Source organism: Carcharodon carcharias, chromosome 15, assembly GCF_017639515.1.
Source record: "Carcharodon carcharias isolate sCarCar2 chromosome 15, sCarCar2.pri, whole genome shotgun sequence".
Lineage (NCBI taxonomy): Eukaryota > Metazoa > Chordata > Chondrichthyes > Lamniformes > Lamnidae > Carcharodon > Carcharodon carcharias.
Window position 1 is genome coordinate 16,393,959 of NC_054481.1, and position 21,734 is coordinate 16,415,692.

The following is a 21,734-nucleotide window of genomic DNA, read 5'->3' on the forward strand; positions in this document are numbered from 1 at the left end:
AAAAAGAATTCTCATTAAAGGGAGAAGGTTACTTTTTTTGCACCTATAACTGGAGCACCTTGCTATTTGGTGGGGTCGAGAGGGAGGGTTAGATTCTGTGCTTCGAGCTCATACGAGTCTTTTGATATTCTTGGAAGGACAAAAAAACAGCTGAAGTCAAAAGACCTATGGTTAAATAAATGAGGAAGCTTTGAAGTAAAGTAGGCCAGACTTCTAGTTTGTCATCTGTTTGCATAAATCAATAGAAGATGGGAACATGGCTTTAATTATAACTTACAGAGAGTTGTTTGAGACTTTTAAAGGTGTCTTATCTCAATAAGTCTCACTGATTTATCTCAACTTATACATTCTTATAATAATCATAGACTCAGATTTTTTTAAAAATCCAATAGAAATGTATTGATGAGCCCCAAAAGTAATGTGGCTAAAAAAACAATTTTTTTCCCCCAGCAAGATTTTTAATGCATTACAGAGTACTTTCTCTCTTCATATCCATCCTACCGATACTAGCCGGACCATGCCAGTCCCTGGATAATGGTTTGGCGAGAACTCCCCCAATGGGCTGGATATCCTGGGAGCGCTACAGATGTACCATAGATTGCAAGGAGCACCCTAACAGCTGCATTAGGTATGTGTTTTTAAGTATCACCTAGATATCAGTTAATTCTGTGACTTCTTTCTTTTTCTTATTTTTTCTCTAGTATTACTCCCAGTTTAAACCATTCCACCCTCTATCTAGTCATTCAGATTATAAACAGCTCTACAATTTACTTCTTTGAATTTGTTTCTCCCCTCCTTTGGCAAATAATATTTTAATTGTGTGAGGTACTCCATCCACTAATTCAGCAAGGAATACTTTGGGGCGATAGTCATGTAGTGAACTAATAATTCAGAGGATTGGACTAATGCTCTGGTGACAGGGGTTCAACTCCCACCACGGCAGCTGATGGAATTTAAATTCAATTAATAAAACCTGAAATAAAGTTGAAAGCTACTCTCATAATGGTGACCATGAAAGTAACCATTGTAGTTGTCCTAAAAACCTATCTGGTTCACTAATGTCTTTTAAGGAAGGAAATCTGCCACCCTTACCCACTCTGGACTACTTGTGACTCCAGATCTACTGCAAAGTGGTTGACTCTTAATTGCCCTCTGGAATGGCCTAGCAAACCACACAGTTCAAGGGCAATTAGGGATGGGCAATAAATGCTGGTCTTGCCAGTGATGCACACATCCCATGAAAGAATAAATGTTTAAAAATTGAGGCAAGTCAACTGTCAGGCAAGCCAGAGGTTTGAACCTGTAATCCTACAAATGATGTCAAACAGAATTAGGGTCAGTTAGATTTCACTGTTTTGTTTGCATTGTGGTGTAAGTTTATGATCATTTCTTCATATGGTGGTACATTTTGTTTGCTTCTATTGTTTCCTAGATCAACTTTGTAAGTTTATTGTTTTCACTGAAAAAAGAGACATGTCAAAGCTTTTCATCTTGCACTCATCAGGACACTTCGCAAAAATACCAATATAGGGGGAAAACAACAATTTATACTATGTTATTGCTTCCCCCTATATTGGTATTTTTGTAAAGTGTCCTGATGAGTGCAAGATGAAAAGCTTTGACATGTCTCTTTTTTCAGCAATACTCAAGTTCTGTACTACCAAATGACTATTTATTATTTTCCCAGTTCTGTAGATCTTCCATCATGCACTATTGCCCCAGCTGAAAGTGGCAACCTTTTTTGAGGCCTCTGCCAATGTTGTTTGCACTGGCCAATAGGAGGGTAAGCCGAGGTGGTACAGGGGATTTTCCATCTGATTTATGTTTTTATATAATGTTATTACGATCCCTGTGAAGGAACTGTGAACCCAAATAACCAAATTTATCAAACAATTTGCAAGTCAAGAAATTACCATCAGGATTTCATTTTTTGTAGCCTTTGCATTAACATGTGTGAGAACCGATGCAAATTAAACATGAATTCATAAGCAACTGAGGTTTAAAAGAATAAAGGTAAATTTCACTGTAAATAGTCGATGCAACAAAGATACGTCTTGACACAAGCGTAAAAACACTTGCATCACTCCCCAAACAAATGTTGCACCATGTCCAGTTCCAAAAGTCTCTAACTTGTCTTCTGGCACGGTTGATATCTCACTTTCCCACTCAATCAATGTGACCCTTGAATCATGTTCACCGTCAGCCGTATTCCAATCAAGGTCCCCGCATGCAGTTAACACTAACAAGGCACTCGCCTAGGAACTCTCTCTCACTCAGGTCGCATCAGTCCTGATGGCATTGCTTTCCAGCGTTCCTGTTCAACCAACCAACCAGCTATACCCAGTTCATAATCTGGTCCTCTTATACAAACTCTCAGCTTCTTTGCATGCCTGAGCTGTTCACACCACTTTTAGGATTCGGTCCCTTTTAGCTCACTCATACATCACTTCCCCAACCTCATAGCCCAGCATATCCGTTACTCTGCAATTACTACCAAGCCAAGGGATCAACCCTGTTTCAATAAAGTGTGCAGGAGGGTATGCCAGGGTTATTCAGCTCCTGACCTCATTACACCCTTGGTTCAAACATGGATAAAAGAGCCGAACTCCCAAGGTGCAATGAGAGTGATTGCCCTTCACTTCAAGTCAGCATTTGACCAAGTGTGGCATCAAGCAGCCCTAGCAAAACTGGAGCCAATGGGAATCAGAGGAAAACTCTCCACTGGTTGGAATCATACCCAGCACAGTGGATGATGGTTGTGGTTGTTGGAGGTCAATCATCTCAGTTCCAGGACATCACTGCAGCAGTTCCTCAGGGTAGTGTCCTAGGCTTAACCACCTTCGGCTGCTTCATCAATGACCTTCCTTCCATCATAAGGTCAGAAGTGAGGATGTTCACTGATCATTGCACAACGTTCATCATCATTCGCAACTTCTCAGATACCGATATGTGGTTACAGATTGTGGTTGAGTACAATTCTGCTGCTGCTGATGGCCCACAGTGCCTCATGGTTGCCCAGTCTTGAGTTGCTAGCTCTGGTCGAAATCTATCCCATTTAGCATGTTGGTAGTGCCACACAACATGATGGAGCTATCTCAATGTGAAGATTGGACTTTGTCCCCATAAGGACTGTACAATGGTTACTCCTACCAATACTGTCGTGGACAGTGCTTGTATCCAAGAAAATTACAATTGGTTCCTTTATCATTAAAGCAAACTCTTAAAATTCTTTTCAAATATTAAAAACAATTACAGATTCCACAGACATTTTAAAGAAATTGCAAATTTTCCCTACTCTACGGCTTCTGGGTCAAAGGTCATCTCAATGTGAATTCATTAAATTACTTTCCTTTTAACATTTGTTGGAATAAATATATTTTTCATTCCAATATAAATGAGTTGATCCAATTATGGTGCCTGATTTGGACAATCTACTGTTTACCTTAACCAGTCACTTGCTCAAAATTAAAAGTACTTTATTAAAAATACTTGGGAACAAATAGCTAGAAACGTATTTCCAGGCAATAATCCATTTTATGATTTTGATGGTAGTTGAATTAGTTTTTGATATTCTCTGTATGTTGTCTTGTAATATACTCCTATGTGTTGTATTTAGACAACACAGCCAATATGTTATCTGTTATCTAATGCATTTCTAGTTATGTATTATCCTATAAACTTTACCCTCTCTTTTCTTCAGGGAAGCAACTCAATTCATATCATCTTTATATGGTATAAACCTAGACATCCCTGCTTGAGAATAAAAGCTCAAGATCTGGGCCATCGTAAGAGAGTCCCTACAACATTGTTTCATGTCACCATGCATCAGTAGATGCACACTGGGGCTATACCTGACTTATTTTTTAAGACAGTCTGCAAAGTTTTCCTGATATTTGAGTACATAGTTAATAATAAACAACAAAAATAGACCAATGTGGTGACCATCTTCTTGGCTTTTCACTGTAACAGTGAAGGCTTGTTTAGGTCGATGGCAGACAAGCTGGTAGAAGATGGTTGGAAAGATCTGGGCTATCAATATGTAAACATTGATGACTGCTGGTCAGCAATGATGAGAGATGCTAATGGGAAGATTCAGCCAGATCCTGAACGATTCCCAAATGGCATTAAAGCACTGGCTGATTACGTGAGTAACATTTTCAAATTTCAAGTGTACATCAGGCTAACGATAAGACACAACCTGTGTTTTTTGATATTACTATTACCTTGGTATCCCATGCAACACACACCACAGCACTGTCTCGGTGGATAAGGGCACCAAGTACCAGCAATTTGAATGGGTCTTCAGCAAGTTATTGCTTACTACGTTGGAATTACATTCAAAAAGACAGAGAACCAATGGCCTGACAAACAGCTGAAAGGCCGAGAGGGCTGTTTCCATCTTGTTTATGGAGGGGACAAATATAGAGGAGAAAATTGAACCAGGGCCAGTGGGAACTCCTGTCGTGTTGGGAATCACTGTAACAATGGAGGAAATTTTCAGCTTCAATGCCTGAGTGATAGTCTGGCAGAGTCAATTGCATCCACCCCAATCCACCGCCGCCCCCCCCTCCCCCCCAAATCCCCCCCACCCCCCACCCCCACCCCCCATCATCCCAACAACTATTTTAGAACCTGCCTGATTTTCATCAATCTACATAATTTCTTTCATTCTTTCATTCAGGCTCCAGTATCTTGTTTCTTTTAGACATTTATAATTGTGATTTCAATTTTCCAATATTCTAGTAACATGGGGTGATAGCAATCATTTTAAAGGCATTAAAACCCATGCTAAAAAGAGAGCCCTTTGTACTGTCATTACGCACAATTGAAATTTATTAAAAGCCAAAGGTGCACTTTCACTTGATAGAAATTTTGTTCTTGATCAATATATTTATGAATATATGCCTAGATTTGCTTTTGTCTTAGTATATTGTACATGGAGTTAATTTTAATTGACCCATATGTTGCAGTCAGTAGTGAAAGACACAGTCATCACTGACCTTGTAAAAGGCTGCCCACAAATATTTAGCAGGCTCCAGAACATGTGTTTCTTCTAGTCCAATGTCACTTTGAATTTGAAGCCATTTATAGAGGATCTGTGGCGCTTGGCAACAGGGAAGGTCACAGGAAGGCTGATGAACCAATCACATTGCAGCATTCTCACAGACTGCAAAGTAGGAAATAAGAAGCATGGAATCTAATTTAATCACTGGACAGGAAGAGAAAGAAAATTGGACAATCACGTGGAATTAAGGGAAAAGCTTGAATATCATCAACTTTAAAAAATCATTTTTAATCATCTTAAAATATCTTGCAACTTTTAAATTTTCTTCTAAGGAAATGAGACTCCACACTTGTAAAATTCAGGGCTAGAAAAGTTTATCAGAAGTAATTATGTTGTTAATATTCAGTTACTCCTGAATGAACCAGACTTAACATTTTCACTAAGTTTTACATTGAGAATAGTGTGCAAAAAGTTGAAATTCATGTCAAATCAGTAATTCTGCATTGATTGTGCCTGTGAAGGGGAATGGGATATCAGTGACATCAGCCAGTAGATTTCTACATAGGCTTACATGTGGATTCCAAAAGTTGCTGTTATTTTTACACCTTCATGACAGTGAGTGCTGACAGATTCATTGCCATCATAAACACAAATTTCAGCCATTGCTTTTGCTTTCTGAGGCCAGCTAAGGATCAGGTACAGTTTTAGATTATAAATAGCCGTCAACCACTTTTGACACCAGTCTTTTGTTAGGTGCTGAGGTTTATCCATTCATTCCATGAGACATATTAAAACCATTGTGAACAAGTACTTAGCCACAATTATTTAGGAAAGATTCAGAAATGGAAATAAGGAGTGCCTTTAAAAAAGCTAAACCTGCATTTTGTTTGCCAGAATGATTTGTAAAAACTGTATTGATAATATACTGCCATTGATGTTGTGACTGAGGTATGTAGAAGTCTTCTAATTACAAATATGGAAATGTAACTTTACAAAGAGACATATTTACTCATGTTCTATCTTGACATTTTGAGCTACTTACTTCTTGATCTGCATTGTTCATGCTAGGTTCATTCTAAAGGGTTGAAGCTAGGGATTTATGGGGACCTGGGCATTGCAACGTGTGGTGGGTTTCCTGGCACCACACTGGAGAATGTTGACACTGATGCCAAGACATTTGCAGAGTGGGAAGTAGACATGCTGAAGTTTGATGGCTGCAACTCCAACTCCACTGAGAAAGCAATAGGTACCACTTCTCTTGAGATCATGTAATAGTTACAAAGCATTTAATTGATCTTGTTGACTATGTGGAAGATGCTGGGTAAGAGTCTATTGATTAAAAAATTTATCTCTTGACAAGGACAGAACTAAATAATTCACAAGTTATTTGAGTTAGTTGCAACATAGGAGCATAGGACTTAGGAGCAGGAATGGGCAATTTGGCCCTTTGAACTTGCTCCGCCATTTGATAAGATCATAGGAACATAGGAGCAGGTGTGGGCCATTTGGCCTCTCGAGCCTGCTCTACCATTTAACTAGATCGTGGATGATCTTCTACCTCAACGCCATCTTCCCGCACTATCCCCGTATCCTTTGATGTCATTGGTATCTAGAAGTCTACTGACCTCTGCTTTGAACATAATCAATGACTGAGCTTCCACAGGCCTCTGTGGTAGAGAATTCCAAAGATTCACCACTCTTATTATGACACAGCTGATGGTAAATACTGAGCTGTTCAAATCCCAGAGGGAAACTTGAAACAACTCTCATAACCATTTTTTTCAATTTATATGTTTTGAGATGCAGGCTTTGAATTCAGTTAGAATAAGATCACTGAGTCTCAATAAGTTTTTATAAAATGAAATTAAATCTTTATTAATTAAAAGATTGCAAGCACATACCTATGTCTACAGATTACTACTGTAATATCTTCTAAAAATCTGCTAATTAATCTGACTCCCAGTTACACCTCCGCTAAGGCAACAGTAAAACATATAGATTTAAACAGACCCCTGGCAAAGCACACTAGACAGTCGCATTCAAAATGAGTTTCTTTCAACTCTGGGTTCTTGCACACAGTGGCTTGAGGCTTACGGGCTGGAGGCGTTGGTGTTTTCATAGCACCAATGTTATTCATACGCTTTGGAAAAAATAAACACATTGTTTGGCTTCTCCTGGCTTGGTGTAATATTTCATCCATTCTTTTGAATGGTTTATTTAAAAATTCAAATTACCCCTTTACACTTGACCTTATGTTTACCGAATTAACATTTCAAACCTACTTCTCTTCTATAAGTCAAATTCTGGATCAGCTGGTTTTAATTCAATTAAGACACACACACATACACACACATAGACACAGACACAAGTAAAACTCTATTTTAAAATAATTTCCAACAACATTATAGATATTATATCTTCTTGACATCCCCCTGCTTATCGAAAAATGAACCATCATAATTCTAAAAGACGGCTTCATTTTTATTAACCCATCTTACACTATCTCCTTTACTTATCTATATACTTTATTACAGTACCAGGTGCATACATTAACATAATATATATACCAATTCTAGGTGTCAACAGAAATCATTCAAGTTCAGTGTTCAGGTTTTAAATGTCCAATTTTCCCTTTAAGCTTCAAACTCTTGATAACGCATCTGGGAACAGATTCTCTCTACCAGCAACATGTATAAATGGTTGCGGTAATAGACTCCACCTGAATAGCCTTGCACTTTTGTCTCAAAATTTGTCTAGAAACTTTAAAGGATTGTGGTCTGTATAAACAATTATTTCTGATGAATTCTTTGCAACATTAATTTCAAAATGCTGCAATACTAACACCAAACTCAGCATTTCCTTTTCGATTGTTGAATATCTTCTCTGTTGTACATTCAACTTCCATGAAAAATACCCGATCGGTTGTTCAATTCCAGCGTCATCTTCTTGTAACAGTATGGCCCCAATGCCTATGTTACTTCTATCAATGGCCAACTTAAATTGCTTGATGTAATTGGGTACTGCCAAAGCTGATGTTGTAGTTAATACAGTTTTCAAACTGTCAAATGCATTCTTATGCTCCACTGAAATTTCTTGTTCTTTTTTAATAGTTCTGTCAGTGGGGCAATTACACTGCTAAAATTTGGTACAAATTTCCGATAAAACCCACCCAGAAATCTCAAAACTTCTCATTTTCTTGTAGGCACTGAGAAATCCACAATAGCCTTGACTTTCGCATCTCTCTGAGTCACCTCGCCATGGCCAATGGTTTGGCCTAGATATGTAACTTGTGCTTCTGAAAATTCACTTTTAGCCAAGTTCATCACCAAATTAACTTCTTGTAACTGAGTAAATAATTCTTCCAGATGTTGTAAATTCTCCTCCCACATCTGACTGAAAGCTATTAAATCAACAATATAAACAGCACAATTGCTTAGACCGGCAATTACTTTGTCCGTCAGTCTTTGAAATGTTGCAGGTGCATTTTTCGCACCAAATGGCTTGACTTTAAACTGATATAGTCCATTTGGTTTACGAAAGCTGATATCTCCTTTACTCTTGCTGATAAGGGTAATTGCCAATATCCTTTTAGCGAGTCTATCTTTGTGATAAATTTCAATTGTCCCATTTTCTTAGTACAATCCTCCAACCATGGTATAGGATATGAATCCCCTTTTATCACCGCATTCACCTTTCGGTAGTCCACACACAATCATTGTGTTCTATCCGGTTTCGGTACCAGTATGATAGGTGAAGTCCAGTTACTGCAACTAGACTCAATGATATCATTTTGAAGCATGAGGTCAATTTCCTTCTGTACTTGTGATAACTTTGCTGGATTTAATCTATAAGGATGTTGCCTTAGCAAAGATGAAACTTCTACAGACACATCATGTTTAGGTAAATCTGTCCTCCCCAACTTATTTCCACAAATAGGTTTGTGTGACTGCAATAGCTTTTCCAAATCACTTTGACACTTGTCTGGAAGGTAACTCAATATTACATTTAAGTTTTCAAGTACCCCCTCATCAAATTTGATTAAAGGAAAATCAATTTCAGAATCCTGCATTTCTACCTCTTTCTCATTAGCTATCACCACTACCACCTCCTTTTGGTCTTCTTCCCTGTCAAAGTGCTTTTTAAGCATATTTACATGACACACCCTCTGCTTCTTTCTTCTATCTGGAGTATTTATTAAATAGTTTGCTTCACTCAATTTCTTTTCAATCCTGTAAGGCCCACTGAACCATATGTTTAATGAGTCACCCAATATTGGTAACATAACTAGCACTTTCTCTCCAGCAATAAAATTCTGAGCTGTAGCCTTCCTGTCTGCTTTCACTTTTATCACTTGCTGTGATATCTTTAAATGTTCCCTAGCCAACTCACATGCTCTGTTTAATCTCTCTCTGAAGTTTGATATGTAATCCAGGAGAGTAGTTTCTGAATTTTGACCCATCAATTTCAGTGGTCCCCTTACCTCAAGACCATAAACTAATTCAAAAGGGTTAAAACTAGTTGATGCATTAGGAGCGTCTCTAATAGCAAATAACAATAATGGAATTCCCCTATCCCAATCCTATGGATAACCCTGACACTACATTCTCATCATAGTTTTTAAAGTTTGATGTCATTTTTCCAAAGGCCGTTGTGACTCAGGATAATCAGCTGTTGACTTAAATAGTTTTATCCCCAAACTGTTCATTACTGCCTTAAACAGCTGTGATATGAAATTTGACCCCTGATCTGATTGTATTTCTTTAGGTAAACCATATCTTGTAAAAAGCTTAGCTAACTCTTCCACGATCCTCTTTGTTATAATATTTCTCAAAGGTGTTGCTTCAGGAAACCTGGTAGACACATCCATTATTGTCAGTAAATACTGATTTCCATTTTTTGTCTTGGAGGGGTCCTACCCAATCAATCATGACCCTAGTAAAAGGTTCTTCAAATGCCGGAATTGGGATTAAATGTGCTGGTTTAATCGCTGCTTGTGGTTTTCCTATCACATAACATGTGTAATATGTTCTACAGAATTTGACTACACCCCTATGCAAATCAGGCCAATAAAAATATTCCTGTATTTTTGCCTGTGTTTTCCTAATACCTAAATGTCCTCCCATTGGAATTTTATGAGCAATCCTCAGAATCTCATTTCTATACCCAACTGGGATAATAATCGGAAATACCTCGCTCCAGTTTTCATTTGCTGAGACATGATCCAGCTATCACTTTCTCATTAAAACATCATCCTTAAGGTAATAACATTCTGGAATACATTTTGCCTTTGTTTCTGAGTAAGCTGTCTGATGTAACTGTTTTAATTGCAAATCCTTTTTCTGCAACTCAGTTAAACTGCCTTGAGCTAAACACCTCAACGGCCTTTTCCTCTGCTGTGTCTTTCTGAACAATGTTATCAAACACAGTGATAAAAACAAAAAAACTGCGGATGCTGGAAATCCAAAACAAAAACAGAATTACCTGGAAAAACTCAGCAGGTCTGGCAGCATCGGCGGAGAAGAAAAGAGTTGACGTTTCGAGTCCTCATGACCCTTCCACAGAACAGTCCTGTAGAAGGGTCATGAGGACTCGAAACGTCAACTCTTTTCTTCTCCGCCGATGCTGCCAGACCTGCTGAGTTTTTCCAGGTAATTCTGTTTTTGTTATCACAGTGCCTGCTAATTGGATTTCAATACCTTCTTCGTGCCTTTGAACTGCCTGTCCTTCTTGTTTTGATTGTTTCTACCTATGAGCCTGTGATTTCATTATCACACTATGTGGAAACAATCCGGGATGCTCCTTTTGCAACTACTCTGTTGAAAACACTTATACAGGCTGTTCAACTACCATAAGCATCACCAACATCTGTGATCCAACTACATCATTACCCAGAATAAACTGAACCCCTGCAATGGGCAATTTTTCCACCACCCCAACATTCACTTTGCCTGTTTTCCATTTAACCTTTCAATTTACCTTCCACAATGGAATAGGTTTAGCATCTCCATGAAGCCCACTAACTACCTCCTGTTCCTACAATACTCCCTCTGAACAACAAACTTCACTATCCCACAACATTAAGGATTGACCAGCCCCTGTACCTTTTAAACTTTTAACATCTTTGCCTACTCCACCCTGGACATATGGAAAGACTTTCCCTTCACATACAAAATTTCTAAACATCTCAGTAACCTGCTCCTCAGAATTCTCTTGGGTAAATTGTGAACACATTCCCACTTCTTTACCTATCACTGATTCTTCCTGTTTTATTTGGTTTTCCCTGTACCTGAACCTCAGAACCCACAGTACTTTTACTTCTAGAACTTTTCTGCACCCCAATAATTCCAACAGATTTTCCCTGCAATTTCCAGCATACTGATTTTGTGTGCTCAACTTTATTATAATGAAAATGCCTCAATTTTCAAATGTCACTTCTACTCTCAGCACCTTCCTTTTTATTCTGGGCAAAAAACTTCCTGGGAATTTCCACCTACTCCTCTTCCCTGACTACCCACCTTCCTTTCCCCTTCCCACTTTCCATCCTTCTCTGATTTAAAACGATGATGAAAAAAGCTAAGCTCTATGAACTATTTCACAATCATCAGCTATCTCTGCTGCTTGTTTTACCATTTGAACCCTCTGCTCCTCCACATGAGTTCTCGCTAACGATGGAATTGAATCTTTAAATTCTTCCAAAAGAATTACTTCTCTAAGAGCTGCATATGTTGTCTCTATTTTTAATGCCCATATCCACTGGTCAAAATTACTTTGTTTTACTCTTTCAAACTCAATATAAGTTTGCCCAGGCTGTTTTCTTATGTTCCTAAATTTCTGCCTGTATGCCTTTGGAACCAACTCAGATGCACTTGAAATACCTTTTTTACTACATCATAATTCGCTGACATTTCTTCTGATAGTGCTTTACCCACTAACCTGGATTGTAACAATGACGTCCAGTTTTCCTGTGGCTATTTCATATGTTTAGTGATCTTCTCAACTTAAATAAAGAATGCTTCAACATCTTTTTCCTCAAACTTTGGAAGAGCTTGTACAAATTTAAACACCTCTCCACTGGATTTAAGGTTAAAGGTTTTTTCATCATCAGAACTTGCCTCAGGATCTGAGGTCTCTTTTTTAACTTCCAGACTTTTAAGCTGTTATGCCCTTTCTCTTTCCTTCTCTCATTCCCTTGCCTCTCTGGGCAGGAGTTTCCACACTTGCCAGCTGCTGCTGGGATCTTCCAGTCCTGCTGCAAGTCAATGGACTTGTGGCTGGGGCACTGCCTCGCCCGTGACGGGTCCCGCTCACGACAGGGCCGGAAAATCCCGGCCACTCTCTTTATCCTTCACTCTTGCCTGGAACTCCAGTTCCTTTCCTTTCTTCTGCCTTTCTGCTTGCTCCCTTTGAATGCCTTTTCCTTTCCTGCTGCCTCTGGCTCAAGTTTTTTTCATTTCCTTTGCTTGCTCAAGTTCAAGCTTCTTCATTTCTATCTGAAGTCTCACTACTTCCAGCTGTGACTCACTAGCGTCAGGTATCACTTCCAACTTCAAATGCTGGGCTATCACTTCAACAATGTCTGTTTTATTTTCCCCGATAGGTAACCTCAACTGTAATTTATCCGCCAACCCTGTTAACTTATTCTTGGATACTTTCTGTAATCCAATCAGAGTTATATCTTCTACTTCCGAAAAAAATTTAGCCATGGATACAGCCATTTTTTCCATCTCACCACTTCAAAAATGCATCACATCCACTCTTGAATTCAAAGTGCTTCTCATACTCGTAACCCTAAGATTCACCAATTGCAAACCATTCAAGGAATTACAAATATATCCTGGATGAGCCCCCAGTTATTATGGCACAGCTGATGGTAAATGCTGAACTGTTCAAATCCCAGTGGGAAACTTGAAATAACTGTCATAACCAATTTTTTCAATTTGTATGTTCCGAGATGCAGTTATATAAGATCACTGAGTCTCAAGAGGTTTTTTTATAAAACTAAATTAAACATTTATTGATGAAAAGATTGTAAGCACATACCTATGTCTACAAATTACTACTATAATAACTTCTAAAAATCCTCTAATTAATCTGACTCCCAGTTACAACTCTGTTAAGCAACAGTAAAACACATAGATTTAAACAGTTCCCTGGCAAAGCACATTCTGAACAGTTGTATTCAAAATGAGTTTCTTTCGGCCCTGGTCCTTGCCGACAGAGACTTGAGGCTTGCAGACTGGAGGCTTTAGATATTAGAATCCTTCTTTTATTTCACCAACAAACTTCTCTTCCTTTATACATATTTTCCTCTTTGAATGCAAATTCTCTTTGTACCACTAGGTTTTTTTTTAACTTTACATCTTCTAACAATAAAACCCTTTCATAGCACCATTTTTTTATTAGTAAGCTTTGGAAAAAATAAACACATTGTTTGGCTTCTTCTGCTAGGTATAATATTTCACCCATTCAAATTGCCCCCTTTACTCTTCACCTTGTAACTTCCCTATGTTTACCTAATTAACATTTCAAACCTACTTCTCTTCTATACATCAAAGCCCCTGGACTAACTAGCTTTAATCCAATTAAGACACACACACATACACATACATAGACACAGACACCACTAAAACTCTATTGTAATGTAATTTCCAATAACACTATAGACATTATTATATCTTCTTGACTCTCAGACTGAAGAAATCCCTCCTCGTGTTGGTCCTAAATGGCCTATCTCTTATTCTGAGACTGTGTTCCCTGGTTCTAGAACTGCCCCCCCCCCCCACCCCCCCCCCCCCCCCCCCCCCCACCCCACCCCACCACCACCACCACCAATCCATCCAACCAGGGGAAACATCCTTCCTATGTCTTCCCTGTCAAGCCCTGTAAGAATTTTGTACATTTTAATAAGGTCATCTCTCATGCTTCTAAACTCTGGTGAATACTAATACTAATACATGGCTGATCTGATTGTGATCTCAGCTCCACTTTCCTGTCTGTCCCTATAACCCTTGACTCTCTTGCGTATCAAAAATCCAGGATCTTAATGGTACAAATTTCATTCTCATAATCAAAGGTATATTGTCCTGTCTGTGTATTAATATGTTATTATTGTATCAATTTTCTTTTACTCTGGAATGTTGTAAATAAAATTTGAATTCCTTCCTTTCAGAAATCTGTTCACCATATTGAAAACCAAATTAAAAGAGATAAAAATTACAGGCTTCCCCCCAATAATTCACTAATCAAAAAATACTCAGTGATGCAGATCAGCTCCAATACCCTGGACTGCAGTGAGTGAGCTAGTCTCAGCTGGTACAGCAATATGAGCACTAGAATTATTCTCCAACAGCCCTGAGATGAAGACGGGAGAAACCAGTATACCCATTTCTGCTGTTCACCAATATTCAGTGACCTCTGCTAAAAGCATGAACGTTGGGGGAGGACTGAATTGGGTCTGGCTGTAATATGCTCTCAAATGAAGAATGGTCACTTGATAAAGGTGACTGGTTCCTGTGTAACAGTGAAAAGGAAAAATGCTTTCAAGAAAGGAAAAGAGGGGAGAAAATTGTTAGAAAGATGTTTCTGTTTTAAGATATTTTGAAAAGTAAGAAAAGTGTTAAGTGACAGATAACCTCTTCCCCATTTATCCGATATTTGCATTGCATTGAGTATTTCTTCTCTCTTTAACAATTGCTATCAATCTCGCCTATTAAGGTACTTTATCTCAGTGTTATTGTACCTATAGCCTACATAGGGAACAGAAGCTGCAAAAGTGGCTCTGTTTTTCCAGTACAGTATGTGGTGAGTTGGCAAGATCCTTGAAATTAATTTGCTTTGTTACACATTTGTTAAAATTCACACCAGTTCTGAAATTCACCTGTAATAGAAGCAGCAAGTCACTCCATCACTTGTACATTGTCAAATCTTCCTCACTTGAAGCAGATCAGGGTGTTCATGCTTCCTTCACGTATCCTCCATCTGCTTCCTTAGTTTGAATCTGTGGGCAGAATTTTGCTGTCGGTGAGCGAGGGGGCGGGGCCCACTCGCTGACGCATAAAATGGCACGGGATGACATCAGGCGGAATCCCCGACGTCACCTCGCCCAATTTAAATTTTCAGGAGGGTGGGGGCGCAGCAAAATCAGCTGCGGGCCCACCGACCTGTCAATGGCCAATTCAGGCCATTGACAGGATCATTTAACCAATTAAAGGACCTGCCCGTCCAACCTTAAGGTTGGCGGGAAGGCCAGGAGCCCTGGCGGGATGAGGTTTCATTCAGGGCTTTAAAAATTGTAATAAAGTTACGCTATAAATTATGAACATGTCCCATCTCGTGTGACATTGTCACACGAGGGGACATGTAAAGGATTTTTCTTTTCTCAATTTTTAATAGTTTTAAAAATGTAAACGATCTCCCTGAGGCTGCACTTAGCCTCAGGGAGATGTGCGCTCTTTCGTGCGCATGCGTGAAAGAGCGCACTCTCACTTATAGGGATCCCCCCCGCCTGCACAGGAAGTGTACAGCGCTTCCTGCCGGACGTCACACTGGGTGGGCCTTAATTGGCCCACCCACGTAAAATGGCGGTGCAGCCCGCTTCTCCGGCGGGGATCGGCTCCCCGCCCGCCAGCGATTGGGTCAAGCCTGCCCGCCCAACAAACAAAAGATTCTGCCCTGTATGTCGTAGCTTGGAGATTTTTTTTTTGAGCGTGACCATAGGCCCTGATATTTACCGGGGCGAGACTTTGGAGTAGCGGGAGGGGCTGAGTTATGTTTCGGAAACGCGGAAGTGCAGGCTTCCTTGAACGCCATGGAGTTTTAACTCCAGCGTGTGCTTGAATTTTTGATGCCAAGTTCGCTGCCTGATAGCCAACCTGATTGACATATTTGGCCAGCTATTGAATGGGAGGGACGGGTGGGTTTAGTGGCAGTGAAGGGGAGGGATTGCCAGAGTGGATGAACAGGCGGTTAAAGCATGTGGCTTGGGGTGGTGAGGGGGGAGGTGGTGGAGATTGATAATCATGAGGTAGTCAAGGGAAATGACAGCTCTAAGGGGGAGATGGGAGTGTCGCTGATCATGAGGGTTCAGGGAACTGTGGGCAGTGGGTGAATAGGGGTTGGAGATCATGAAGGTGTTGAAGGTCAGACAGATTGGGGGGGGTGGGGGGTTGCTGGACCTAGGGGATTAGTTTGTTGGACCCAGAGGAAACACAGCAGCTTCTCCTGGCCCACAAGGAGTGCTATATCCAGCACTTACCTACTCAGTTTCCCAGGCCAAGGAAACCCATACAACAATAATTATAAGTATAAACCTTATTAAAATGGATACATGAAGTCTCCTTAAGATTTTTCAGTGACCAACTTGGCTCCTGAGAGTGGATTGGTCAGCTGCAGCCACTGGCACCCATTAAAATGGAAAGCGGGTGGCTTGGAGCTGGGCTGGGTCATGTTTGATCTTGCTAACATTTTACCTTCCCACTCAACCCAATCCCACCCATTCTGGGGGCTTGAAATAACCCTTCACAATGTCCCTGCCAAATTGCTTGCTTCTTGGCCCTCAGATTATGTTAACTACTTAGCGACATTTACTTAATAAAAATTTCATCAATTGGAAGCTTCATCTTTAGGTGGCAAGTCCGAACTAAGTTTTTGCTGCACACTTGGAGAGCACAGAGGAGGACCTTCCTGTGCTCACTGTGGCCTGGGGAAACTATTAACTAAGTAAACCAAAGTTAATTTAGTTTCCAAGAGAAAAAAAAAATGAAATTAACGAAGATTGGGAGTACATTTCCAACTTCACATTCACCTCATGCCCATATTTTCTAATTAAAGGGAGAATCTGGCTTTATTTGGGTCTGAAGATACTGATCCATGGTGGAAGTGCAAAATGAGCTGTACCAGATTGGCAGCCTGTTTTATAGCCGGCCTGATTTTCTTCTTCACCCAAGACATATATCCCTCCCAGACTCTTTGATGAAGATTAAGTGGCGATGCCTCCTACTGAACGAAAATATTCTTGTAGAACTCCTTTAAATGCTTACATTATACTATGCTATCTAATGTTCCTTACCTGAAACATGCCAGCACTCTGAATACTACTGTTTCTTTTGCCAGTTCTAATTTCAGTATTCTATTCCCTAGGCTATCCAAAGATGAGCCATGCTCTCAATGCTACAGGAAGGCCAATCATGTATTCTTGTAGTTGGCCAGCTTATGAAGAAGGTCTACCACCCAAGGTGGGACAAAGAAGCCTTTATTTTCCTCTGTTAACATTTTAAAATTGTTATGTATTTGTGGCTGTGCAAGTGTGACATTGTACTGACATGGATCAGTGTTATTGATCGTCACCTGTGTTCACTCTGCCAGCAGTTTACCAAAACCATGTGGCAGCTTGTTAATAGAATATAAGCCGGTCAGTGAAGTCGAAACCAAGACTCAGAGCCTTTCTTTGCTGAGAGAGCTTATTGACTTTGTTCAGTCTCATAGCTCTCGTCTCTCCGCCAGTGTCCCAGCTGCCCCCTGTTTATATGCTCTTTTGAAAACCCTTAAAGTAAACTAATTAACAAGGGGTGACAGCCCCTTCAAGGGGCACCGTAATATAAAGAAAACTTTCAAAGAAAACTTAGGTAATTAAAGTAAAATGGTATTTGCAGAGTTGATGATGCACTCCAGCCCCTGTAGTGCCCACAATTTGTGGAAGCCGCAAGTGTACCAGTGGACACTGTGTGCTCCTTTTCCATGGACACCCACACATGAAGAGGGGCAAACAGTTGAGTCTAATGACCCCCTCCTTGGCTCACTGCCTGGACCTGTTAACGGCCACCTTGGCCAGGCCTAGGAGCAAGCTTTGTCCCTATTTATATGTGCTCAAAATACTTAATTAAATAATGTCTTTCACCTGTGCATCCTAACAATAGAACTAACATACTATTAACACAGCAGGGGGTTTCAGATTTATGGAGGATTCTGCACCTCACTTTTCATGCCTAAAAGGAAGCCTTTTTTAAATAACATGAATAATTACGAATAAACAGAGAAAGTGCAGCTTCCTTTGATTATCAATCACTTCCACTTTCTCACATCAATGATAAATAGATTCAGGTGTTTAGATATAAAAGTGATAGTTTTGATGCATGAGCAATGCTAAAGCCAAACCACTTGGGCCTCCGTATGATAAGTCTGATTTGAAGCAAGTTTTAAAAAAACTCCCTGGAAATCAACCAGTCAACACTATTCACAATCCTAATTTTCAATATTTTAACCTAACAATTGAACTTCTTCATTTTGCTATCTCTCTCCCATTCTTTACAAATCTCCTCAAAATGTCTCTCTGTGATTGAGGCTTCAGTCATCTCTTATCATCTCCTTATTGCTTAGTCCCAGCCTTTCCCAGTAAAGTACCAGGGGACATTTCAGTAGGTAAAACATCTTCTGTGAATGTGAAGAGAAGTAGGGTTAATACACAACAATTTCAGGGTTAAACTAACTTCCCGATTTCATGATAGAAAACTGAAGCTAAATATCGATTGAATTCATCCAAAACTCTGCTGCCTAACTTGCACTAAGTCCGGTTCAACCATTACCCCTGTGTTTGCTAACCTACATTGGCTCCTGATCCACCAACGCCTTGATTTTAAAATTCTCATCTTTGTTTTCAAATCCTTCCATGACCTTCCCCTCCTAACCTTTGTAACCTTTCTGGCTCCACTGAGATCTCTGTTCTGCTCCAATTCTGGCCTTTTGTCCATCTTCAATTTTAATCACTCCACCATGGGTGGCCATGCCTTTAGCTGTTTAGGCCTCAAGCTCTAGATTCCCACCGTAAACATTTTTGCCTCTCTACCTCTCTCTTGCTCCTTTGAAGCAAATTGGTATGTTTTACTACACTAAAGGCATGTTATAAATGCAATAGGTTATTGTTATAAGGTAAGAACTGAACTGCATTGCTTTGCTACCCACCATTATAAGAAACAATTTCTTTCCGTTCTACATTCCTTTAGGTGAATTACACCCTAATTGGGGAACTCTGTAATCTTTGGAGAAATTATGAAGATATTGATGACTCATGGAGTACTGTGCTAACAATTATAAATTGGTTTGGAGATAACCAGAAAATGTTACAGCCGGCCGCAGGTCCAGGAAGATGGAACGATCCAGATATGGTACAATATTTGTATATTTTGGAACAATTCGAATTTTGGTCAACTGTAGGGAGCACACTCACTCCTCTCCTCATTTTGCACTGAAGGAGGAAAAACACAGTACACTACTCAGCAAGAGGGAAACTGGAGAGAGTTTGGGAATGAATCGTCAAAATCAAATGATCATTAATGCAAATTATTATAGCACAATAGAGTAATAAAATCAATGGCAGGCATGAACCATTTGTTATGTAACTAGTGTTCCTCAATGAATCAGAGGACATGCTTCTATGTAACAATGGGGGGTGTAATGCAATGTAATACACAATTTACTATCCGAGATTGATGTACTGTGATGTTACATGGCATTTTATTACCTAATTTTTCCCAGTACTTTGAGGATCAAATTCCATGACTCTGTGAAAAACCAAAATGCTATTCTCAGCTTCTCCTGCCTCTGTTCAATGCCCTCCACTGCCAACACATACCACCTGGTTTTTCCTCTTTCTCTCCACTGACTGCACTTTAGAAAAAACCTAGTTTTCAGCTTCTTTCCCCCACCCCCTTACCATTTTTCCAAAGTGATGCTTCCAGCTTCTTACCCCGCCCTGTAACCCACCCCAAAAACTATGTATCTGGGCTTCTTTCTCCTTCTGAAGCGCTGCTTCAGGTTTCTCCACCAAGCGCCTGAATTTGCATGCACAGTGTGGAGCATTATCAATCACAACAGGTACACCATCAGGTAGGAACTGTGGGAAGTGGCACGTGAGGGAGGAATCTTATCCAGGTTGAGTTTGCCAGGTAAATATGAACAAGATGTCCAGTTTGCTGATTGTCCATTTGTACATGTTTGGTATATACAAATCACATTGTGTGGTCCATTTATTGGCAAAGACAATGGGGAAACTCCTTTTGTCCATTCGTGATTATAAATTACTAACGCTTGATATCACACTAGGGTTCCCACACTTTGAGAAGAAAAATATATTTCCAAGTGAATTCCAAAAAAGTAAGATTTCGGGTCCAGAATTTCAAAGATTCTAAATGGCCTTTCGCACTTTTATTGTTTTCAGCTAATCGTCGGTGACTTTGGCCTGAATCTTGACCAGTCCAAATCACAGTTAGCTCTCTGGGCAATGCTGGCAGCTCCTTTCTTTATGTCCAATGATCTTCGTACAATCTCTGATGATGCCAAGAATCTTCTGCAGAACAGGTTGCTTATTCATATAGACCAGGACCATCTAGGACTGCAAGGCGAAAGGATTGAGAAGGTACCCAGGAGAACAAGGGGAAACATGGGGTGGGGAAGGGATGAAAATTAAAAATACATTGTCTCTTGTTTTGAGCTACCTTTTAAAAATATAAATGGTTACCTGTCATTTCTTTGTTATAGTGGCTTAAGGGATTTCCTCTTTTATCATATTATATATTACCAGTTACATTCAAGTGATAGTGGCAATGGGGTTGGAGAATTACGATTTATTAGAAAGATTTAAGGTCCCAGTAACAAATGGTTTGGCAACATTTTACACTGGTCAATGGTTGAGGTTTGGTCCAATGGAAATGGTGTGAATTTTGGTTGTTTTGTAGTAATGCCACTAGATGTCACTACTATTCTCCAAACAGATCAGTAATACTGCTTTATAGAAAATATTACAGAGCTGAGCAGGCCTGAGCATCTTTACGATGACTCTATTTAAATGAACATGACAACCTTCCTTACCTTTGCCAACTTAAAGTAATTCAACAGACAATTCAATATTCCCTCTACATTATTCCATTTATATATAAATCAGCTCATTTCCTTTGGCCACTTTATTTGTTTGTCATTTTTGGTGCTCCCCCCAATTCTTTGCTGACAAAGATAACAAACAAACAGGCTGATCTTGCCACCTTGCTGCCATGAAGTTGGAGGATGTTTGAAAGTTGATGCCTCTTCTCCCAGGCCAGATGAGGTCAGATTGCGGCGCTGAACATCAATGTGACTCTAATGTGGGGTCGTCAGTTTTTATTACATTGTTTTAGCCCTGTTTGCCGTATTAAGGTGAAGGTTGATTTCTGTCCTTTACTCTTGTTTGTAGGACCGCGATTTCCAAGTCTGGAAGCGGAACCTGACTGATGGACAATTTGCTGTAGCCTATCTCTGCACAGCCACTGAAGGGGATGTTAGGTCTTTCAAACTGAGTCTGCCTGCTCTTTTTATTGTGGATTGTATGCTTGGTTACAATGTTTATGATGTCTTTGGCAAGAAGCTTGTTGGGTCCCTTACTTCAAATCAGACACACAGTTTTCAAGTCAATCCAACAGGCGTTGCCCTTTTCTTTATCCGACCCAAGTGCAAATTGTTTTGATGTTAATATTTGTGTATCTGATATAAATCTGAAGAAAAACATTTGTTGTTTAGTTCAATGAAACCCTTAAATGTGTAATATGTTAGAACCACATTGTCTCGACTGTCCATGTTGGGTAATAATTCAACCTTTCAGAACACTTCACTATTTAGCACATCTATCCAGATTGAACTTCTAATGAAACATGATTATCAAGTGCCAAACGTTCTTGTTTCCTGAAATTAATAAACTAGGAATATA

General features: G+C 39.7%; 1 protein-coding gene across 1 annotated transcript; it reads left to right on the forward strand.

The window, feature by feature from the left end:
- The first annotated feature begins 461 nt into the window (after positions 1-461).
- Positions 462-21,494, forward strand: LOC121288338 (alpha-N-acetylgalactosaminidase-like). Its single transcript, XM_041206891.1, has 7 exons — positions 462-628; positions 3,970-4,144; positions 6,074-6,251; positions 17,144-17,238; positions 19,003-19,164; positions 20,217-20,414; positions 21,225-21,494. Exons 1-7 carry the CDS (start codon positions 462-464, stop codon positions 21,492-21,494), a joined length of 1,245 nt encoding a protein of 414 aa, XP_041062825.1.
- Positions 21,495-21,734: the final 240 nt, after the last annotated feature.